The sequence below is a fragment of the Erythrolamprus reginae genome, chromosome 6 (genome assembly GCF_031021105.1).
Source record: "Erythrolamprus reginae isolate rEryReg1 chromosome 6, rEryReg1.hap1, whole genome shotgun sequence".
In the NCBI taxonomy this organism is placed as follows: domain Eukaryota; kingdom Metazoa; phylum Chordata; class Lepidosauria; order Squamata; family Dipsadidae; genus Erythrolamprus; species Erythrolamprus reginae.
The window spans coordinates 15,974,173-15,995,260 of record NC_091955.1 but is presented as its reverse complement, the minus strand read 5'-3'; the positions used below and the strand labels follow the sequence as shown (position 1 = coordinate 15,995,260).

At 40.8% G+C, this 21,088-nt stretch overlaps 1 protein-coding gene across 1 annotated transcript in view; it reads right to left on the bottom strand.

The window, feature by feature from the left end:
- Positions 1–21,088, bottom strand: part of LOC139169340 (proteoglycan 4-like) — a 61,861-nt gene that overhangs the window by 22,727 nt on the left and 18,046 nt on the right. The window contains exons 9-20 of the mRNA XM_070755346.1: positions 20,320–20,406; positions 18,010–18,096; positions 13,026–13,112; positions 12,750–12,921; positions 9,325–9,392; positions 8,174–8,202; positions 6,642–6,675; positions 6,482–6,551; positions 4,766–4,826; positions 3,460–3,521; positions 1,583–1,637; positions 145–197 (exon numbers count right to left, since the gene is read on the bottom strand). Of these exons, the coding sequence (XP_070611447.1) occupies positions 145–197; positions 1,583–1,637; positions 3,460–3,521; positions 4,766–4,826; positions 6,482–6,551; positions 6,642–6,675; positions 8,174–8,202; positions 9,325–9,392; positions 12,750–12,921; positions 13,026–13,112; positions 18,010–18,096; positions 20,320–20,406 (865 nt within the window). The remainder of the gene's footprint in view (positions 1–144; positions 198–1,582; positions 1,638–3,459; positions 3,522–4,765; positions 4,827–6,481; positions 6,552–6,641; positions 6,676–8,173; positions 8,203–9,324; positions 9,393–12,749; positions 12,922–13,025; positions 13,113–18,009; positions 18,097–20,319; positions 20,407–21,088) is intronic.

Below are 21,088 nucleotides of genomic sequence, written 5' to 3'. Positions count from 1 at the left end.
TGACATTAAAAAAATATTTTCCCTGAGAAAATATTTTTCTCACTGGCCACTTTGAGAATACAAAATGAGTAAAGCTTATAAGTAATTGTGTGGAAAACAATTCAAATTAAATTCCTTTAAGCTTTTTTTACTTTAAAAACCTACTTCCGAATCCCACGGAGAGCTGTCTTCGTCTTTCTCTTCCTTCATTGATTTAGCTATAAAATAAAATAGTAAATTGTGCCAATTCAGAGTATTGCTAGACACTATTTATTCCTGGTGTACGATCGAAAGGTCAGGGTTAATGGCTCAAGCCAGCAACAAATGTCTCTCGCACGAGTTTCTGCAAATTACTCTTGACTGGGTTTCAGAGCTCTAATGTTCTCCAAATCAAATGCAAAACAACGAGGCTTTAAATGTCCCCAGATTCAAAAGTCCATTGAGGAATTCCCGTATCTTTGTTCCTGTTAACTGCCGAACGATAATTCCCACACCGCTTTTTGCAAGCCCTCCCCTTTTGAAGCCTGCTGCAGCTTTCCAAATTGCTTCCAGCTGTGCTTTAGAATCTCCATCTGAAGCTGCACAGCTGCGCCTCCCGTCCCACCATTCTACGCACCATGACATTGAGGCATACCTGGCGTGTGTGAATGAGACCTGGCTGGGCCCAGAGGGGGGGGGGGAGCTCCTGTCTCGGAAATGGGCCCAACAGAGTTTCAGATGTGGCACCAGCCGTGATCCCAGGGAAGGGGGGGAGGAGTGGCAATTATAGCCAAGAAGAAGACCTTCAAGCTGCATAGGGTCACTGCTCCCGAGATTGCAGGTTGTGAGTCCCTTCTTATGAGGCCGGACCTACGGGTACACGTGGACTTGTTACCTGCCTCTCAGCTGCGTATCAACAGCCCTGCCTGCACTGCTCGAGGAGGTAGCCAGGCTGGCGGTGGAGTCCCCCAGACTTATTGTCTTGGGGGAGTTTAATCTGCCATCGCTCAGTGAACCCTCTGGGTTGGCGCAGGAGTTCATGGCCACCATGGACCTGACCCAAGTAGTTCAGAGCCTAACCCATGAGAGGGGGCACACTCTCGACATGGTTTTCCTCGCAGGACAGTTGAGTAATGATAAGATATTAAGGGGCTTAGAAACGTTGCCTTTGTCATGGTCAGATCTAATTTATTTATCAGCTCTTTATGTGGAACCGTATCAAAGGCTTTGCTGAAGTCCAGGTAGGCAATATCCACGGCACCACCTTCATCCAACACCTTTGTGACATAGTCAAAGAAATCGATGAAATTAGTCTGACATGATTTGCCTTCAGTAAAGCCATGCTGATTTGGCTCCAATAAGTTATTGTTTTTTAGGTGCTGATTTATCCTCTTTTTGAGTAGAGTCTCCATCATTTTAACTACAACTGATGTCAAGCTAACTGGCCTGTAGTTACCAGCTTCTTCTCTACTGCCCTTCTTGTGGATAGGCACAACACTGGCCATTCTCCAATCCTCAGGAACTTCTCCTGTTAACAAGGATTGGTTAAACAAATGGTATCCTTCTGCGCTGACTGGAGGGGTTGGTAGTGGCAGGCACCGTTTTACGGTGGTTCTCCTCCTACCTGTCTGGTCCGGTGCAGTCGCTGGATGTGGTTTCCTCGGGCTTTCCGACGTGGTCTATTGGAAACACATATATGTGAGAAAAATTCATACAACTCATAGAACCATTTTGTTTATCTTTATTTTTATACAAAAAAAGAAACAAGTTCCCGATCATATTATAAAAGCTTTATTTACTGAGAACATAAAACCATTTTAATTTGTAACTTTAGCTTTTAAGAAATGGTTGGTTTGCATTTACAGTACTTAAAACTGAAATGTTTCAACAGGCATTCATATTGAGGATTGGAGTTGTTCCCATTTTTATTTATTGAAGTATAAAACTTAGCTGGAAATAAAGTGATTTTAAAAAAAACATTTACAAAATCTGATCTGATGTTAAATTTCAAATCTCTTTTCTGAAGTACCTCACACCAACTAATAATGTATCCTAAAATGAGTTGATTATAACTCTGGACCAAAAGCAAAGTGAACTAGTTTTCCAAAATTCTCAGTATCAGTTATCACTATTCTCATGTGCCAATAGAAGCCACATTCTAGTGGCTTCTCTCATAGAAAAAAAATTATTAAACACAAAATGTATATCTTTATAACTAAAGTAGCCTTTAAGCATGAAGACAATTTCATAATGCAAAACTATAGAGCGTTAGAGCAAGCCTTCACTTATAACTATGGACTCTGTATCATATCGATTTACATTTCATATACTGTATTTGTGGGACTATAAGAAGATGTACTCCACCCCCCCTAAAAGAGTGTGGAAATGTCGGTGCGTCTTATACACCAAATGCAGCCATTTTTGCTGTCCTAAACACCCTCCACCTGCAGAGAGCTCTTGCTGCTGGAGAATGGCAAAATCATCAAATAATGGGCATTTTTCTCTCTTTTTCTTGCAAAAAGTGTGTAGGGAAACGGACTGGGAAGCCTGCAGATAGCTCCTGGGGAATGGGGCAAGGCCAAAAAAGATGTCTCCAATTTTGTGAAAAAACAGGCAAAAATGGCTCATTTTTCACTTAAAAATGGGGGCATCTTTGCCTTCTAAATACCCCATCTAGTACGACTGGAAGAGGAATTCTGGCAGTTGAAATCCACTAGTTTTAGAGCTGTGAAGTTTGAAAACTTTTGGATTAGGGAAGAGGTGTGCAAGTGTCTTCAAACTTGGCAAGTTTAAGATGTGTGGACTTCAACTCCCATTCCTGAGCAACCATGACTGGGGCTGGAATTGTGGGAGTTGAAGTCCACAAGTCTTAAAGCTGTCAAGTTTGCAGTTTGTAAAAAGTGTACATGATTGTAAAAAGTATTCTGCTATACTGGTATTTTATTAAATAATATATTACTACACCATTTGGTTCAGAATACTTTTTTCCTTGTTTTCCACATGTAAACTATAGGTGCGTCTTATACTCCAGTGTGTCTTATAGTCTGAAGCATACAGTTATTATAAAATTAGTCCTTTATATAATTCTAATTTCCTCAAATATCACTTATTTCAAAAAAGTGGCTTAATTCTCATTATCTATACTAAATTATATTATGATAATGATGATGATGATGATGGTTGTTATTATTATTATTATTATTATTATTATTATTATTATTATATTTCTCTCTCCCTCTCCCTCTCTGTGTTGATACAGAAGGAGGTCAATGATATGGAAAATATTATCTATATAATGTAGAACATTATCTAAATAGGCAGATGAATTCCTAAAATTTTGTATACCAATAAATTGTTTGACATTAAAAAAATATTTTCCCTGAGAAAATATTTTTCTCACTGGCCACTTTGAGAATACAAAATGAGTAAAGCTTATAAGTAATTGTGTGGAAAACAATTCAAATTAAATCCCTTTAAGCTTTTTTTACTTTAAAAACCTACTTCTGAAGAGCACGGATAGTCTGTGTCGCTCTCTTCACCTTTGTCTTCCTTCATTGATTTATCTATAAAATAAAATAGTAAATTGTGCCAATTCAAAGTATTGCTAGACACTATTCATTCCTGGTGTACGATCGAAAGGTCAGGGTTAATGGGTGAAGCCAGCAACAAATGTCTCTCGCACGAGTTTCTGCAAATTACTCTTGACTGGGTTTCAGAGCTCTAATGTTCTCCAAATCAAATACAAAACAACGAGGCTTTAAATGTCTCCAGATTCAAAAGTCCATTGAGGAATCCCTGTATGTTTGTTCCTGTTAACTGCCGAACGATAATTCCCACACTGCTTTTTGCAAGCCCTCCCCTTTTGAAGCCTGCTGCAGCTTTCCAAATTGTTTCCAGCTGTGCTTTAGAATCTCCATCTGAACCTGCACAGCTGTTCCTCCCGTCCCAACATTCTACGCACCCTGACATTGAGGCAGACCTGGCGTGTGTGAATGAGACCTGGCTGGGCTCAGAGGGGGGGGAGCTCCTGTCTCGGAAATGGGCCCAACGGGGTTTCAGGTGTGGCACCAGCCGCGATCCCAGGGAAGGAGGGGGAGGAGTGGCAATTATAGCCAAGAAGAAGACCTTCAAGCTGCATAGGATCACTGCTCCCGAGATTGCAGGTTGTGAGTCCCTTCTTATGAGGCTGGACCTAGGGGTACACATGGACTTGTTACCTGCCTCTCAGCTGCGTATCAACAGCCCTGCCTGCACTGCTCGAGGAGGTAGCCAGGCTGACGGTGGAGTCCCCCAGATACCCCCCGGACCAGGGTATCTACGAGATCGCCTTCTGCCGCACGAATCCCAGCGACCGGTCAGGTCCCACAGAGTTGGTCTCCTCCGGGACCCGTCAACAAAACAATGTCGCTTGGCGGGGACCAGGGGAAAAGCCTTCTTTGTGGTGGCCCCGGCCCTCTGGAACCAACTCCCTCCCGGAGATTAGAATTTTCCCCACCCTCCTTGCCTTTCGTAAGCTCCTTAAAACCCACCTCTGCCGTCAGGCATGGGGGAACTGAGATATTCTTTTCCCCCAGGCCTTTACAATTTATGCATGGTATGTTTGTTTGTATAGATGTTTAGTTTTACAATAAGGGTTTTTTAGTTGTTTTTACTATTGGATTTACATGATGTTTTTTATTACTGTTGTTAGCCACCCCGAGTCTACGGAGAGGGGCGGCATACAAATCCAATAAATAAATGAATGAATGAATGAAATAAATAAATAAATAAATAAATAATCATAATTTGTTTTGTTCAAACAACTTACATCTTTTCAGGAACTTCTTTCGAAGTTTCTTCGTTGCAGCCGAATCTGGGTTTTTTGGTTTCTATGAATAAAAGTTGAAGCGGACAGAAGTTTTCACGGCAACCAGCATTGCGATACCATCTTTACATTTTGCTCTTCTTTCAAAAAACCTGGACTTATAAATGTATCATCCCTCCCATTTCCTATTTTATTCTGCAATTTAAAACAGCGTGGAACTTCTATCTTCCTGATCTAGTCCAAACTTTATCCATAGTATAATACCACATTGATAAACACATAGCCACTAGGGTGCTTTAGCTTGGAATATTGCATTAAGCAGGAGATTGAATTTATGAATAAATAGCCCCTTTCAATTCTAATTCTATGCATATTATTCAAATGACAAAAAGTGATCCAAATACTAGTAGGAAGTCATACTCAATCCTGAGCTCAGCACAGCTTTTTCAAATGGCTTCAGCTTAGAAAATCCTTCCTGTCGCAAACTTTTTGTTCTAACCTTGGGGTATTTTATTCTATGTGATTTTATGTTTAGTTACTGGTTAGTTTTCAATACTTACATACCATGAAGACTTGCAGAATTATCAATCAATAAAATAGCAAGTAATTAGTTAAAGGGCTGGAGTGCAGAAAAGCAAGTAAAAGCACATATTTAGAGAATGGAAACAATTTCAGAATTATTGGTGATAGAGCAGTTTTATACCATAATATTTAAATGACAATTTTATGTAATCTACATCATATGCTTGGGTGCTTATTAGTATGACAGTGAATAAAGAGGCATTTGCTATTGAACCATCTGTTGCCCATTTCTTCTCTGGGCTCAGCTCTGTGGCTGCGTGAATAGGTTTTGCTAGGGTGCAAAATATGGGCTTAACTGCTGTTTACATTGTTTACTATATGAATTCTTTTTAATGTTTTAATCTCTTTTCCTGTATAGTGGGTATTGATGGAGCTTGAATAACCTGCTCTCCCTCCTATCTTTTGTGAAACTAGAATAAAAAGCAAAGCATTTGTTTTAAATTCTCATCATTGTCCACAGTGAAATATTATGAATTATTTTCTTTCATATGAAGTAGTTAATAGTATTTTGAATGTTGCTGTATTAGAAACAAGACCTGAATTTTACTATTTTGTTCTGGTTGCAGGTCACAATATGTCTTCTGATTAGGGCATTTTTCTGGTAGTATCCACATTCTTAAAACTAGGATAGGATATTTAAACTGCTCTACTTGTATCCTTATTCCATGGTTGCACTCAAATCTCAGATTAAAATATTTCGCTTTAGTTTTCCAGTAATTTCATTTAGAATCTCATCTGTTAAGTCTGAATACTGATTAACTATAACAATCGACAGCAGTAGCACTTAGACTTTTATATCACTTCACAGTGCCTTACAGCCATCTAAGAGGTTTACAAAGTCGGCATATTGTCCCCAACAATCTGGGTCCTTATTTTACTGACCTCGGAAAGATGGAAGGTTCAGTCCCCCTTGAGCCAGTGAGACTCGAACTTCCAAAGTGCAGCCAATTGGCCATCAGCAGAATTAACCTACAATACTGCATTCTAACCGCTGTGCCACCACGGATCAAGCTGTATATATTACATTAAACTTAAGATCTAAATTGAAGTTTCCTTTGACACAAACAAGTATTAATTAGTATCATAAGAAGTCTCTCATTATTAGAGATTTTCAGTGTTCATTGTAGAAAATCCTACCTTGGGACTGGTGAAAAGTACCATATCCTCCTCTGAAGGCCAAGAATCATTGACAATAATGTCAGAAGAGCTTAAACAGAGATGCATATATATATATAAGTAAATAAGAATCTATCTTTTCCCCAAATTTTCTAAATTTAAATCAAAATTTAAATCTTACCTTACACTATAGTCAGAAATAGTATCATCCAAACCTAAACACAAATAAAAATGCAGACCATCCAGTGACAAAAAATTACAAAGATTTTTTTTACACAATGGTAAATCAAATTGCAAAAGTTTAAATGAAAAAAAACCCTTAAAAATAAAGCACCTTAGTAACTATATAAAATTGGCAAACATTTAACTGGATTTTTATATTTATTGCAAGCTTTTCCAATTTTTAAACTGGAAGTTATATTTGGTATAAATATTTGCAGTCAATTGCATCTTAGATTGCACGGAAGTTCATGATTTAACACTTTTACTGCTTGTTTTACAGAATTTCCATTTACATAGTAGCAATTTTCTATTTGTTCAAGCCCTTATACTATTTTCTGTATTTTATCTTAGGATGGATATATGTTTATCCCAGGCATGTTTAAATTCAGTTACTGTGGATTTACCAACCACGTCTGCTAGAAGTTTATTCCAAATATCTACTACTCCTTCAGTAAAGTAATATTTTCTCACATTGCTTCTGATCTTTCCCCCAACTAAGCTCAAATTGTGCCCCCTTGTTCTTCTGTTCACTTTCCTATTAAAAACACTTCCCTGCTGAACCTTATTTAACCCTTTTACATATTTAAATATTTCCATCATGTCCCCCCCTTTCCCTTCAGTCTTCTAGACTATACAGATTGAGTTCATCCTGATAGGTTTTAGGCTTAAGACCTTCCACTATTTTTGTAGCCCATCTTTCGACCCGTTCAATTTTATCAATATCTTGTAATAGGTGAGATCTGCAGAACTGAACACAGTATTCCAAATGTGGTCTCACCAGCGCTCCACACAGTGGGATCACAATCTCCCTCTTCTTGCTTGTTATACCTCTAGCTATGCAGCTAAGCATTCTACTTGCTTTCCCTACTACCTCACTGCACTGTTCACCCATTATGAGACTCTCAGGGGTATCACTACCCCTAAATCCTTCACTTCTGAAGTTTTTCCTAACACAGAACTGCCAACACAATACTTAGATTGAGGATTCCTTTTCCCCAAGTGCATTATTTTACATTTGGAAATATTAAACTGCAGTTTCCATTGTTTTGACCACTTATCTAGTACAGATAAATCATTTGCCATATTACAGACACCTCCAGGAATATCAACCCTATTGTACACTTTAGAGTCATCGGCAAATAGGCAAACCTTCCCTACCAAACTTTCCCCCATATCACCCTGTGGGGCATGGGCCCCATGTTGGGTACTAGGGCCTTACACTGTCTCCTGTTGACCTCTGTAAGGATCGTGCATCAGCGCACTAACGTGTGTACTGTCCCTGTCCTAACAATTTGTAACCATCTCATGTATTCATAATCATGTTTATACATTTCATGTATTCACAATCATGTTTATAATTGTATTTGTAATCTTATATATGCTTGACAAATTAAATAAATAAACAAACATTTTTGCAAACAATAGCAGTAATATCTTCTTCCATTTGGGAAGGGGCAGAATTGTATTAACTGACTAGCCCTTAAACTTTACCTGGATGTCTTGTTTCTTTGGTCATAAAACTAAAAGGAAAAAAAATATGTTATTCAATTTTGACACATTTTAATGAAGCAAAATTAATACAGAAGAACAAATGTTAAATAAAAAGCACTAACTTAGTTGTTTGCCTGCTACTTTAACACCCTGCTAATATGTTATCTAATCTTAATCCATGTCAGTAAGGGGTGAGTACAAGTGCACTAGAGTGCCTTCCGTCCCCTGTCCTGTTGCTCTCCTATATCTCCTATACCTTTCTTCTATTCCTATATCTCATCTTCTATTCTTTCATTGATATGTTCTATTACTATATCTTCTTTTCTATTCTTTCATAGATATATTTTACTATGAGTATCTCCTCTATAACTTTCATCATGCATTTTACTCTGTGTGTGTGTGTGTGTATATATATACAGAATATATATATATACACACACACACACACATATACATACAGTGATGCCTCATCTTACAAACCCCTCGTCATACAAACTTTTCGAGATACAAACCCGGGATTTAAGATTTTTTTGCCTCTTCTTACAAACTATTTTCACCTTACAAACCCACCGCCGCAGCTGGGATGCCCCGCCTCCAGACTTCCGTTGCCAGCGAAGCACCCGTTTTTGTGCTGCTGGGATTCCCCTGAGGCTCCCTTCCATGGGAAACCCTATCTCCGGACTTCCGTGTTTTTGTGATGCCGCAGGAGAATCACAGCAGGGGAATCCCAGCAGCGCAAAAATGGGCGCTTCGCTGGCAATGGAAGTCCGGAGGTGGGGTTTCCCAGCGAGGGGAGCCTCAGTGAAATCGCAGCATTGCAAAAACACGGAGGTCCGGAGGTGGGGTTTCCCATGGAGGGGAGCCTCAGGGGAATCCCAGCAGCACAAAAATGGGCGCTTCGGCTGGCAAAAGGGGTGAATTTTGGGCTTGCACGCATTAATTGCTTTTCCATTGATTCCTATGGGAAATATTGTTTCGTCTTACAAACTTTTCACCTTAAGAACCTTGTCGCGGAACCGATTAAGTTTGTAAGACAAGGTATCACTCTCTCTATATATATATACCCACTAAAATCCTCATTGTGTATTGGACAAAATAAATAAATAAAATAAATAAAATATGACAATGAAAAGACAAATGTTTCAACTTACATGTCTTCATTTTTTGGGCATTCTACTTTGTCATTTGGGTTCCACTCTCTGTGTTGAACTTCCTCCTTCTGCAAGCAAGTATGGAAAGAGAAAAATTAACAAACAAAAACCAATGTGTTAAAATTTGTTTTAAATGTGAAAAAGGGTTTGATTTATTTGTTTTTTAAACAAATATATTTGGTTTACAAAATCTTTTTTTCAATGATATCTTTTTATTAAATACAAAAGTTCAATGTTTGGAGGATAATTTCATGGCAGTAAAATATAGCCCTTTTTTCATTCAACATTAATAGCTTGTCAATCCTATCTAGCAGGGTCCCTCTAATTGGGCAGTTGGGAAAAAAAGATTCTTCTCTACCTACAGAGGTAATAACCTTCAAATCAATAAGCATTCTATGTATATGGCATCCCCTTGGGGATAGGAATGTCCAATAATATGTAACCTCTTCTCACCTTGGTCAATATCTCACTGATGACTCTCCCAAATTGAACCTAATCATGTGCAAAATGTCTAGAAGTGGCACCAACTGCTAGAATTTAATGAAAGTCATATTTGGCACTGCTGAACATATCCCTCACAGAAATTTTATGACATTTATGTTTGAATGTTTTTTTGATATTACCTATCAAGTATGTGTTATTAATTTTTGCTAGTGTATAACAAAACTGTTATCACCAATATAGATTATAAATACCAAGCATAGTCATGTGTCATAAAAAGTGTTGGTTATGACCTATAAAGCCCTTCATGGCACCGGACCAGATTACCTCAGGGACCGCCTTCTGCTGCACAAATCCCAGTGACCAGTTAGGTCCCACAGAGTGGATCTTCTCCGGGTCCCGTCAACTAAACAATGTCGCCTGGCGGGACCCAAGGGAAGAGCCTTCTCTGTGGCGGCCCCGGCCCTCTGGAACCAACTCTCCCCAGAGATTAGAACTGCCCCCACCCTCCTTGCCTTTCGTAAGCAACTTAAAACCCACCTCTGCTGCCAGGCATGGGGGAATTGAGATCCTCTTTCCCCCTAGGCCTTTACATGCATGGTATGTATGTATGTATGTTTGGTTTTTACATTAATGGATTTTTAATCATTTCTAATATCAGATTACTATTGTACACTGTTTTATTGTTGCTGTTAGCCGCCCCGAGTCTCCGGAAATGGGCAGCATTCAAATCAAATCAAATCAAATTATCAGCCTTGCTGATTAAAAGGACCCCAATCCTACCAAATGTTTAAATACATACGCAAATACAAATTCTAATCTGAGACTGAAGAAGGTACAGCACATGTGAGATGCTGTAAAAAGAGACTCCAGAGAATGGGTGACACACACAAACAAAGATTTTTCAAAGCTGATTTCAAATGAATGTCCACAGTATGACACAATCAAGCAGGAGCAATGACGGTGTATATGCCGGGCAGGTCTTTGTGAGAGAAAATTTTCTCTCAAGTACCACTGCACCTAAGTTATTTAAATTCTTGAATTTGAAATGTTCAATTCCAATTCTAGCCTAGTATCAAATTGATATCTACAGTGTACTTCTTTTAGCAGCACAACAAAGCACAACACAATCTAATTGTGTTTTACTATTACTAAGCTAAAACCCTCACAATATGTCAATTTCACAATTCCGTTCTTCTGCTGCTGGAAGAATTTGTTCAGTTGAGTTGCACAGAAAAGTAACTCCATGGAAACAGCTCCAGTGGAAACTCATAAAATTTAATCTGCAACCTAGAATCTGCCAAGTTTAAGCAGGGTAGCTTTAGGACAAGTAACTTACTGGTTCTCTCCAGGAACATCTTTATGAATAAAGCTCCCAGAGGTAGCTGTTAGCTCGAGAATAGATGTCTATGATTACAAACAATTCTTTGGTTCTAATAGTTTGTATAATTTCTGAGAAGGTAACACTTCATCAGAGTTTTTCCTAATTTGAATACATTTTAGGTGTACAGACATCCACTCTCACGCTTCTCACAAATTACACATTGCTGAGGAGCCCAAGAATTATCCTATTTTTCAGAGTATAAGACGTATTGGAGTATAAGACACACCTTAGTTTTTGGGGAGAAAAATAGGGAAAAGAATTTGCTTAACAGATATTCATCTGGCTAGTGTCCTTAGTCTGGTCACCTTCAGGACATTATTTTATCCCATGGTTAAGGGCTTAAAATAACCTTTATTCTGACAGAATAACAATGAAAGACCTTACGAGCCAGTAAGAGCTGGGAATATCATTAGCACCCGGAAAGAAATAGTCAGAACAAATAGAGCAATAGAGAAAACCTGGAAAGACTTAGGGCTTGGAAAACATTCTTCTTTGCAGAGAGTTAACAATGGAAGAGCTTGCAAACGGGTAAGAGCTGGGAACATCATTAGTTAGATCAATGGGGGAAAAAACCTGGAAAGACTTAGGGTTTGGAAAACATTCTTCTCGTACTATAACAATGAAAGTGCTTGCTAACATTAATAGCACCTGGTTAGGGGTGCAAAGTAACATCTGGAGCAAGTAAAGCAATGAAATCCCCCCCCCCAAAGATAGGGTTTGGAAAACATTCTTGGCCGAGAGTAACAATGAAAGAGCTTGCAAACCATAAGAGCTGGGAACATCGTTAGCACTGGCTAAGGATGGAAAGAAACTTACTCGGAGCAAGTTACAGCAATGGAAAAGTCCTGGAAAGACTTATGGCTTGGAAAATATTTTTCACAGAGAGAAACTATGAAAGAGATTGCAAAGTAAGAGCTAGTTAGGGCTGGGGGGGGGGGGGGGAGCTACATTCAGAGTATATGATGCACCCTAATTATCAGTCTCCTTTAGGGAGAAAAAAGGTGTGTCTTATACACCAAAAAATACACTGAGTCCATGAATTTGGAATACAAAGACTGATGAAGGCCACCTATCATGCCAAGAAGCAATCTTTAATATTAAAATTGGGTGTAGACAGACAAGGACGCAAGTATCATCTTATACTTATTTATATAATAAATGTTATTATTTTGGTTTTATATAAAGAATCATAGATTGGGAAAAACATTAGCAAATAAAATCCTGTGCTTTGGTGATAAGATGTCAGGAAACATATAAGAAAGTAGTATGTCTTGATGGTTTAATAAACAAGGAATCATATAAATAAAGGTGAAAGCTCTATTACTCTATCTATAAATTTAATTACTACACAGAAGCAGATACCCCTTTCGATACCATTTTTGTCCCAAAAGCAGAATTTAGTTTTCCTTTACATATACATTGTTGAACGTTCCATAATCCACAACAGAATAAAAATTTAAAGGTACAGTATTAGTATTCTTTCATTTCATTTTAATAATAACTAGGATTAAATGTGTCGTTAGTTTCAGAAATGTTGAAATTTGTTTCAGCCACATAATACAAAGAAACACCAATATTTAAAGAAATTTTGCATACATACCTTGCTTGTGCAAGCTATTTCTGTCCTATAACATAGTGAAGAAGCGCTGAGGGAAACCTCAGGAACAGATGTTTCTGCTACCCAGCTCCCAGTGACATCCACAGAGTCTGCCACGTGGACATGTTTTGGACCGGGGAGGGGCCTCACTGGCGGAAATGCCATCCTCAGAAACCTGTTGAAGGGAGAGTGGGTGGCAAACCAAAGAGAGATGAAGAGGAGAGCTGGTGTTTGTGTGAAGACGAGGGAAGAATTGAGGCCAGGCCTGCTCCTTCTCACCTGCGAGGTTTATCCGCGGTCTTCGGCGGTGGGGACTGCTGCTCCCGTACACACCATGGCATCCCCATCAATTTCATCATTCGCGTTCTGATAATGGATACAAACAGGTAAAAAATTAACACCATGCAAGCCAAATCAGTATATCAAGATATAAGTAAATCCCCAAAAGACCTAGAATAAAAAATTGTCCCATTTTACAAATACATTTTGTATTTTTTTTAATGAAAGTCTTTCTCTGTAATTCCTTCAAAGTTCTCCAATATTTTAAGCAGTCTCTTCTAATTCAGTAAAAGGTAATTATTCCAATTGTTCACTGGAATTGTCATTTTTATTTCCTTAAGATATAAAATTTGTAAAAAAAATTTTTCATCTCATGGGGCATTCTTATTCAGAGTTTATTAACATTCTCAAAAAGATTTTGTTGCATATCTTGTTCTGAAAAAATGTCTGGAGATAGGCTGTTTCCAAAAAATGGCATAATTGCCATGATTGATTCAAAGTCTCAACTCATTTTCTGATGGACTTCTTCTAAACATCATATTAATCATGCTTATTTCCCACATGCATTTAAACTTTCTTGTTCTTTGTAATGTAAATGCCAAATCAAAGTTAATTCGGGGCTAGAAAGATGTAGATAATTCATTATATTATTTCTACGATGTTTTAATTCAGAAATCTGTCCTGAAGTTGCCTATGGTGCTAGACTTTAGAAACTTAATAATTACAGAGCCAGATCTCTGTGAGGCATTGCCTTTGACCCTTAATGTCTAACCCAGTGATGGTGAACCTTTTTTCACTAGGGTGCCGAAAGAGCGTGCATGTGTGTTATCGTGCATGCACAAGTGCCCATACCCATAATTCAATGCCTGGGGAGGGCGAAAACATCTTACGCACACAAACCCTCGAAGGCCCTCTGGAGGCCAGAAGCAGCCTGTTCCCCAAATTCTGGTGGGCCCAGTAGGTTCTTGTTTTGCCCTCCCCAGACTCCAAAGGCTTCCCTGGAGCTGGGGAAGGGTAAAAAAGCCCTCCCCGCCCCCTGGGAGGCTCTCTGGAAGCCGAAAACACCCTCCCAGAGCCACAGTGCAAGCCAAAAATCAACGGGCCGGCGCACACATGAACATTGGAGCTGATAGGGCAACGGCTCGCATGCCAGCATATACAGAAAATAGTATAAGGGCAGGCTAGATGGACCATGAGGTCTTTTTCTGCCATCCATCTTCGTTGTTTCTATGTATGAAAAAGGATACTTGAACAGTAGCGTTAATAGGAAGAATGTCATTTTGTTAGGCAAATACTATAAAAAGGATATTTGAAGTATTAAGCATAATATGGTTCTAGTTACAGGTAGTCTTCTACTTACCACCACAACTGAGCATAACATTAATTTTGCTAAATGAGACATTTGTTAAGAAAGTTTTGCTCCATTTTATGACCTTTCTTGCCACAGTCAAGGGGATATCTGCAGTTTTGATTAGTATCACAGTTGTTAATTGAATCTGGTTTTCCCCACTGATTTTTGTTGTCAGGTTTCAAAAGGTGATCTAAGGATTTCAGGACACTGCAATCATCATAAATAAGAGTCAGTTGCCAAGTGTCTGAATTCTGATCACATGACCACGGGGATGCTGCAATGGTCCTAAGCAGGGCCGCCATCAGGAATTTTGGGGCCCCATACAGCCTAAGTGTCTGGGGCCCCCCTCCCTTCTTCCTTCCTTCCTTCCTTCCTTCCGTTTTTCTTTCTTTTTTCTCTTTTGGTTTTTTTTCCCTTCCTTCCTTCCTTCCTTCCTTCCTTCCTTCCTTCCTTCCTCTTTCTTTCTTTCTTCTTTTTCTTTCTTTCCTTTTTTCTCTTCTTTTTCTTTTCCCTCCCTCCTTCCTTCCCTCCCTCCCTCCCTCCTTCCTTCCTTCCCTTTTAAATTTTCAAACTGTCTTCTTCATATTCCTGGCTGAGGAATTCTGAAACTGCAGTCAACTGTCTTCAGCCATTGTCCAGCCCTGTGCTACGGACCCCTCCCTCCACCTCCTGAAGAAGCCGGGGGCTTCTTTCCAAAGCCAGTGGCAGTGATGCCAGAACCCCCTTCCCTGGGGATGGGAGCGGGGGGGGGGGGCTCCACTGGTCTCCCGCGACAAGACCTTCCGCAACACATCAGCCCTGCTGGGCAGGCCTCTTAGCCCCACCAAAGAAATGGGGGTTAAGGAAGACCCCCACCCCCCACCTTGCCCCAAACACTGGCACTCTGCATAGCCCATGCGGGGGCTTTGGCTTCCCCTCTGCAGAACAGGAGCTGGGGACCTCTCCCTCCACATACACCGGATCCCTATGGCCCATCCGAGAGCTGGCAAAATAGGTGTGCCCCCCCCACCTGCTTTTCTATCTCTCTCTCTCTCTTTCTCTCCCTCTCTTTTTGTCTCTCTTTCTCTCTCTACTTTTCTTTCTTTTTCTCTTTTTCTCTCCCTTTCTCTCTCTTTCTCTTTATATCTCTTTCTCTCTTTTTTCTCTCTCCCAGCCTCTCTCTTTCTCTTTCTATCTCTTTCTCTCCCTCCCTCTCTCTTTCACTTTCTCTACCTCTTTCTCTCCCTCTCTCCCCTTCTCTCTTTCTTTCTCTTTCTCTCCCTCCCGCTCTCTTTCTCTTCCTCTTTTTATCTCTCTTTCTCTCTTTTTTCTCTTTTCTCTCCCTTTCTCTCTTTCTCTCTCTTTCTCTCCCCCTCTCTTTCTCTCTTTCTATCTCTTTCTCTCCCTCCCTCTATCTTTCTCTTTTTATCTCTCTTTTTCTCTTTCTCTCTCTCTCTTTCTCCCCCTTCTCTCTGAAGTGGGGAGGGCCGGGTTGGCACCAAGGGAGCTCGAGACGGGGTGCAAAAGCAAACTACTCTGCCGGCCCGGGCCCACATCGGAAGGAAGGAAGGAAGGAATGGTAAAAGGGGCGATCAAGAGAGGAATGGGTGAATGAATGGACGGAGGGTGGGAAGGAAGGAAGGAAAGAGGGAAGGGACAGGAACAGAGGAAGGGTGCAAAGAAAGCAAGGAAAGGTGTGAAAGGGGAGAGTAAGAGAAGAAGGAGTGAAAGAAGGGAATGAGGGAGGAAACAAGGGAGGAAGGAGAAGGAAAGCAAGAAATGGAGGGAGGGAGGGAAGGAAGGAAAGAAAGAGAGAGAGAGAGAGAGAGAGAAAGAAAGAAAGAAAGAAAGAAAGGGGGAAGGGACAGGAACAGAGGAAGGAAGCAAGGAAACTTATGAAAGGGGAGAGTAAGAGAGGAAGGACTGAAGGAAGGGAGGGAGGGAAGAAGGTAGGAAGGAGAAAGAAAAGAAGAAATAGAGGAAGGGAAGGGAAAAGAGAGAAAGAAAAAGAGCAAGAAAGAGAGAAAGAAAGAGAGAAAGAAAGAATGAAAGAGAAATAAAAATAGAGAGGGGGAATGAAAGAAATGGAAGGAGGGAAGGAAGGAGAGAAAGCAAGAGAAAGAAAGAAAGCAAGAGAAAGAAAAAAGAATGAAAGAGCAAGAGAGCAAGAGAGAAAGAGAGAAAGAGAAAGAAAGAAAGAAAGGCAACTTCAAAGAAAGGCTCACTGAGCATCTCTCACTCTCTCTCTCTTTCTATCCCTCTTTCTTTCTCTTCCTTTCTATCTCTCATCTTCCTTTCTCTCTCCTCTCTCTCTCCCTCTCTTTCTACACTCCTTTCTCTTCCTTCCTTCTCTCCCTCCCTCCCCTCCCTCCTTCCTTCCTCTCCATTTCTCTTTCCCTCCCTCTCTTTCCCTTTTCTTTCTTTTGCTCCACTTCTCTCTCTCTCCGCTTCTCCACTTGCCTCCCCCTCGCACCTCGCCCTTCCCACCCGGCCACCCGCGCGCGCTTACCAGCAGCAGGAATTCAAGTAAGCCCAAAAGAAGCCATTGGCTCCGGGCGGCGTTCATGGCCCCCCCGAACCCCCGGCCCAGCACTTCCGGAAGCCGAAAGGCGCGGCTCTCTTGCCCTTGCAATCCTCGGAGGGACACAAGGCCGGCGGAGAAGCCGGCCGGACTCAGCCCTCTCCCGGCTTCCCCAATTCCGCTTCCCCAGCAGCGCGGCTTGGCTTCCAGAGGGCTGAGCCAACCCCGCGGTCTTTCCTCCTTCCGCGGCTGCCATCGGGGCTCCCTGCCTGTCTGCCGGCCTCCCTGCCTTCTTTCCTCGTGGGGGTGGGAAGGAGGTGCGGGCCACAGAGGCAGAGTTTGTCTCAATCGGAGTTGGGGAGTTTTTGGCGGGCACCGGGCCCGGGCCCCCCCCCCATTTTCCAATTTGGCCGGGGCCCGGGACGCCGCTACCAGTAATACCCGTCTATCGGCGGCCCTGGTCCTAAGTGTGAAAAATGGTCATATGTCAGTTTTTCACTGACGTTACTTTGAATGGCCACTAAATGAGCTGTTGTCAGTCGCACTATACAGTGTGTCCTAGTTACACTGTGCCTGGTATAAGTGGGAAAAGAAACTTAATTATTTCCAGAAACCTATTCCCATTTATTATTACAAGCTTCCAAACATGGGATGGTATTTATTCTTTAAGGCAGGGGTAGGCAAAGTTGGCTCTTCTATGACTTCTGGAACTTCCACTCCCAGAATTCCTCAGTCAATCACGCTACCTCAGGAATTCTGAGAGTTGAAGTCCACATGTCATAGAACAGCCAACTTTACCTACTCCTGCTTTAAGGGGTTCTTTTAAAGACACAATCCAGTTTAGCGCCTCATGCCATCAAGAGATCATAAAGTCCCCTTCCCACATAGTGAAGAAGCGTTGAGGGAAACCTCAGGAGCAGATGTTTCTGCTACCCAGCTCCCAGTGACATCCACAGAGTCTGCCACGTGGACATGTTTTGGACCGGTGAGGGGCCTCACTGGCGGAAATGCCATCCTCAGAAACCTGTTGAAGGGAGAGTGGGTGGCCCAAGGAACCAAAGAGAGATGAAGAGGAGAGCTGGTGTTTGTGTGAAGACGAGGCAAGAATCGAGGCCAGGCCTGCTCCTTCTCACCTGCGAGGTTTATCCGCGGTCTTCGGCGGTGGGGACTGCTGCTCCCGTACACACCATGGCATCCCCATCAATTCCATCATTCGCGTTCTGACAATGGATACAAACAGGTAAAAAATTAACACCATGGAAGCCAAATCAGTATATCAAGATATAAGTAAATCCCCAAAACACCTAGAATAAAAAATTGTCCCATTTTACAAATAAATTTTGTATTTTTTTTAATGAAAGTCTTTCTCTGTAATTCCTTCAAAGTTCTCCAATATTTTAAGCAGTCTCTTCTAATTCAGTAAAAGGTAATTATTCCAATTGTTCACTGGAATTGTCATTTTTATTTCCTTAAGTTATAAAATTTGTAGAATTTTTTTTTCATCTCATGGAGAATTATTTCTTATTCAGAGTTTATTAACATTCCCAAAAACATTTTGTTGCATATCTTGTTCTGAAAAAACGTCTGGAGATAGGCTGTTTCCAAAACAATGGCATAATTGTCATGATTGATTCAAAGTCTCAACTCATTTTCTGATGGACTTCTTCTAAACATCATATTAATCATGCTTATTTCCCACATGCATTTAAACTTTCTTGTTCTTTGTAATGTAAATGCCAAATCAAAGTTAATTCGGGGCTGGAAAGATGTAGATAATTCATTATATTATTTCTACGATGTTTTAATTCAGAAATCTGTCCTGAAGTTGCCTATGGTACAAGACTTTAGAAACTTAATAATTACAGAGCCAGATCTCTGTGAGGCATTGCCTTTGACCCTTAATGTCTAACCCAGTGATGGTGAACCTTTTTTCACTAGGGTGCCGAAAGAGCGTGCATGTGTGTTATCGTGCATGCACAAGTGCCCATACCCATAATTCAATGCCTGGGGAGGGCGAAAACATCTTACGCACACAAACCCTCGAAGGCCCTCTGGAGGCCAGAAGCAGCCTGTTCCCCAAATTCTGGTGGGCCCAGTAGGTTCTTGTTTTGCCCTCCCCAGACTCCAAAGGCTTCCCTGGAGCTGGGGAAGGGTAAAAATGCCCTCCCCGCCCCCTGGGAGGCTCTCTGGAAGCCGAAAACACCCTCCCAGAGCCTCTGTGCAAGCCAAAAATCAACGGGCTGGCGCACACATGAACATTGGAGCTGATAGGGCAACGGCTCGCATGCCAGCATATACAGAAAATAGTATAAGGGCAGGCTAGATGGACCATGAGGTCTTTTTCTGCCATCCATCTTCTTTGTTTCTATGTATGAAAAAGGATACTTGAACAGTAGCGTTAATAGGAAGAATGTCATTTTGTTAGGCAAATAGTATAAAAAGGGTATTTGAAGTATTAAGCATAATATGGTTCTAGTTATAGGTAGTCTTCTACTTACCACCACAACTGAGCATAACATTAATTTTGCTAAATGAGACATTTGTTAAGAAAGTTTTGCTCCATTTTATGACCTTTCTTGCCACAGTCAAGGGGATATTTGCAGTTTTGATTAGTATCACAGTTGTTAATTGAATCTGGTTTCCCCCACTGATTTTTGTTGTCAGGTTTCAAAAGGTGATCTAAGGATTTCAGGACACTGCAATCATCATAAATAAGAGTCAGTTGCCAAGTGTCTGAATTCTGATCACATGACCACGGGATGCTGCAATGGTCCTAAGTGTGAAAAATGGTCATATGTCCATTTTTCACTGACGTGACTTTGAATGGCCACTAAATGAGCTGTTGTTAGTCACACTATACAGTGTGTCCTAGTTACACTGTGCCTGGTATAAGTGGGAAAAGAAACTTAATTATTTCCAGAAACCTATTCCCATTTATTATTACAAGCTTCCAAACATGGGATGGTATTTATTCTTTAAGGCAGGGGTAGGCAAAGTTGGCTCTTCTATGACTTCTGGAACTTCCACTCCCAGAATTCCTCAGTCAATCACGCGACCTCCGGAATTCTGAGAGTTGAAGTCCACATGTCATAGAAGAGCCAACTTTACCTACTCTTGCTTTAAGGGGTTCTTTTAAAGACACAATCCAGTTTAGCGCCTTATGCCATCAAGAGATCATAAAGTCCCCTTCCCACATAGTGAAGAAGCGTTGAGGGAAACCTCAGGAGCAGATGTTTCTGCTACCCAGCTCCCAGTGACATCCACAGAGTCTGCCACGTGGACATGTTTTGGACCGGTGAGGGGCCTCACTGGTGGAAATGCCATCCTCAGAAACCCGTTGAAGGGAGAGTGGGTGGCCCAAGGAACCAAAGAGAGATGAAGAGGAGAGCTGGTGTTTGTGTGAAGATGAGGCAAGAATTGAGGCCAGGCCTGCTCCTTCTCACCTGCGAGGTTTATGCGCGGTCTTCGGCGGTGGGGACTGCTGCTCCTGTACACACCATGGCATCCCCATCAATTCCATCATTCGCGTTCTGACAATGGATACAAACAGGTAAAAAAATTAACACCATGGAAGCCAAATCAGTATATCAAGATATAAGTAAATCCCCAAAACACCTAGAATAAAAAATTGTCCCATTTTACAAATAAATTTTGTATTTTTTTTAGTGAAAGTCTTTCTCTGTAATTCCTTCAAAGTTCTCCAATATTTTAAGCAGTCTCTTCTAATTCAGTAAAAGGTAATTATTCCAATTGTTCACTGGAATTGTCATTTTTATTTCCTTAAGTTATAAAATTTGTAGAATTTTCTTTTTTCATCTCATGGGGAATTCTTATTCAGAGTTTATTAACATTCTCAAAAAGATTTTGTTGCATATCTTGTTCTGAAAAAACGTCTGGAGATAGGCTGTTTCCAAAACAATGGCATAATTGCCATGATTGATTCAAAGTCTCAACTCATTTTCTGATGGACTTCTTCTAAACATCATATTAATCATGCTTATTTCCCACATGCATTTAAACTTTCTTGTTCTTTGTAATGTAAATGCCAAATCAAAGTTAATTCGGGGCTAGAAAGATGTAGATAATTCATTATATTATTTCTACGATGTTTTAATTCAGAAATCTGTCCTGAAGTTGCCTATGGTGCTAGACTTTAGAAACTTAATAATTACAGAGCCAGATCTCTGTGAGGCATTGCCTTTGACCCTTAAT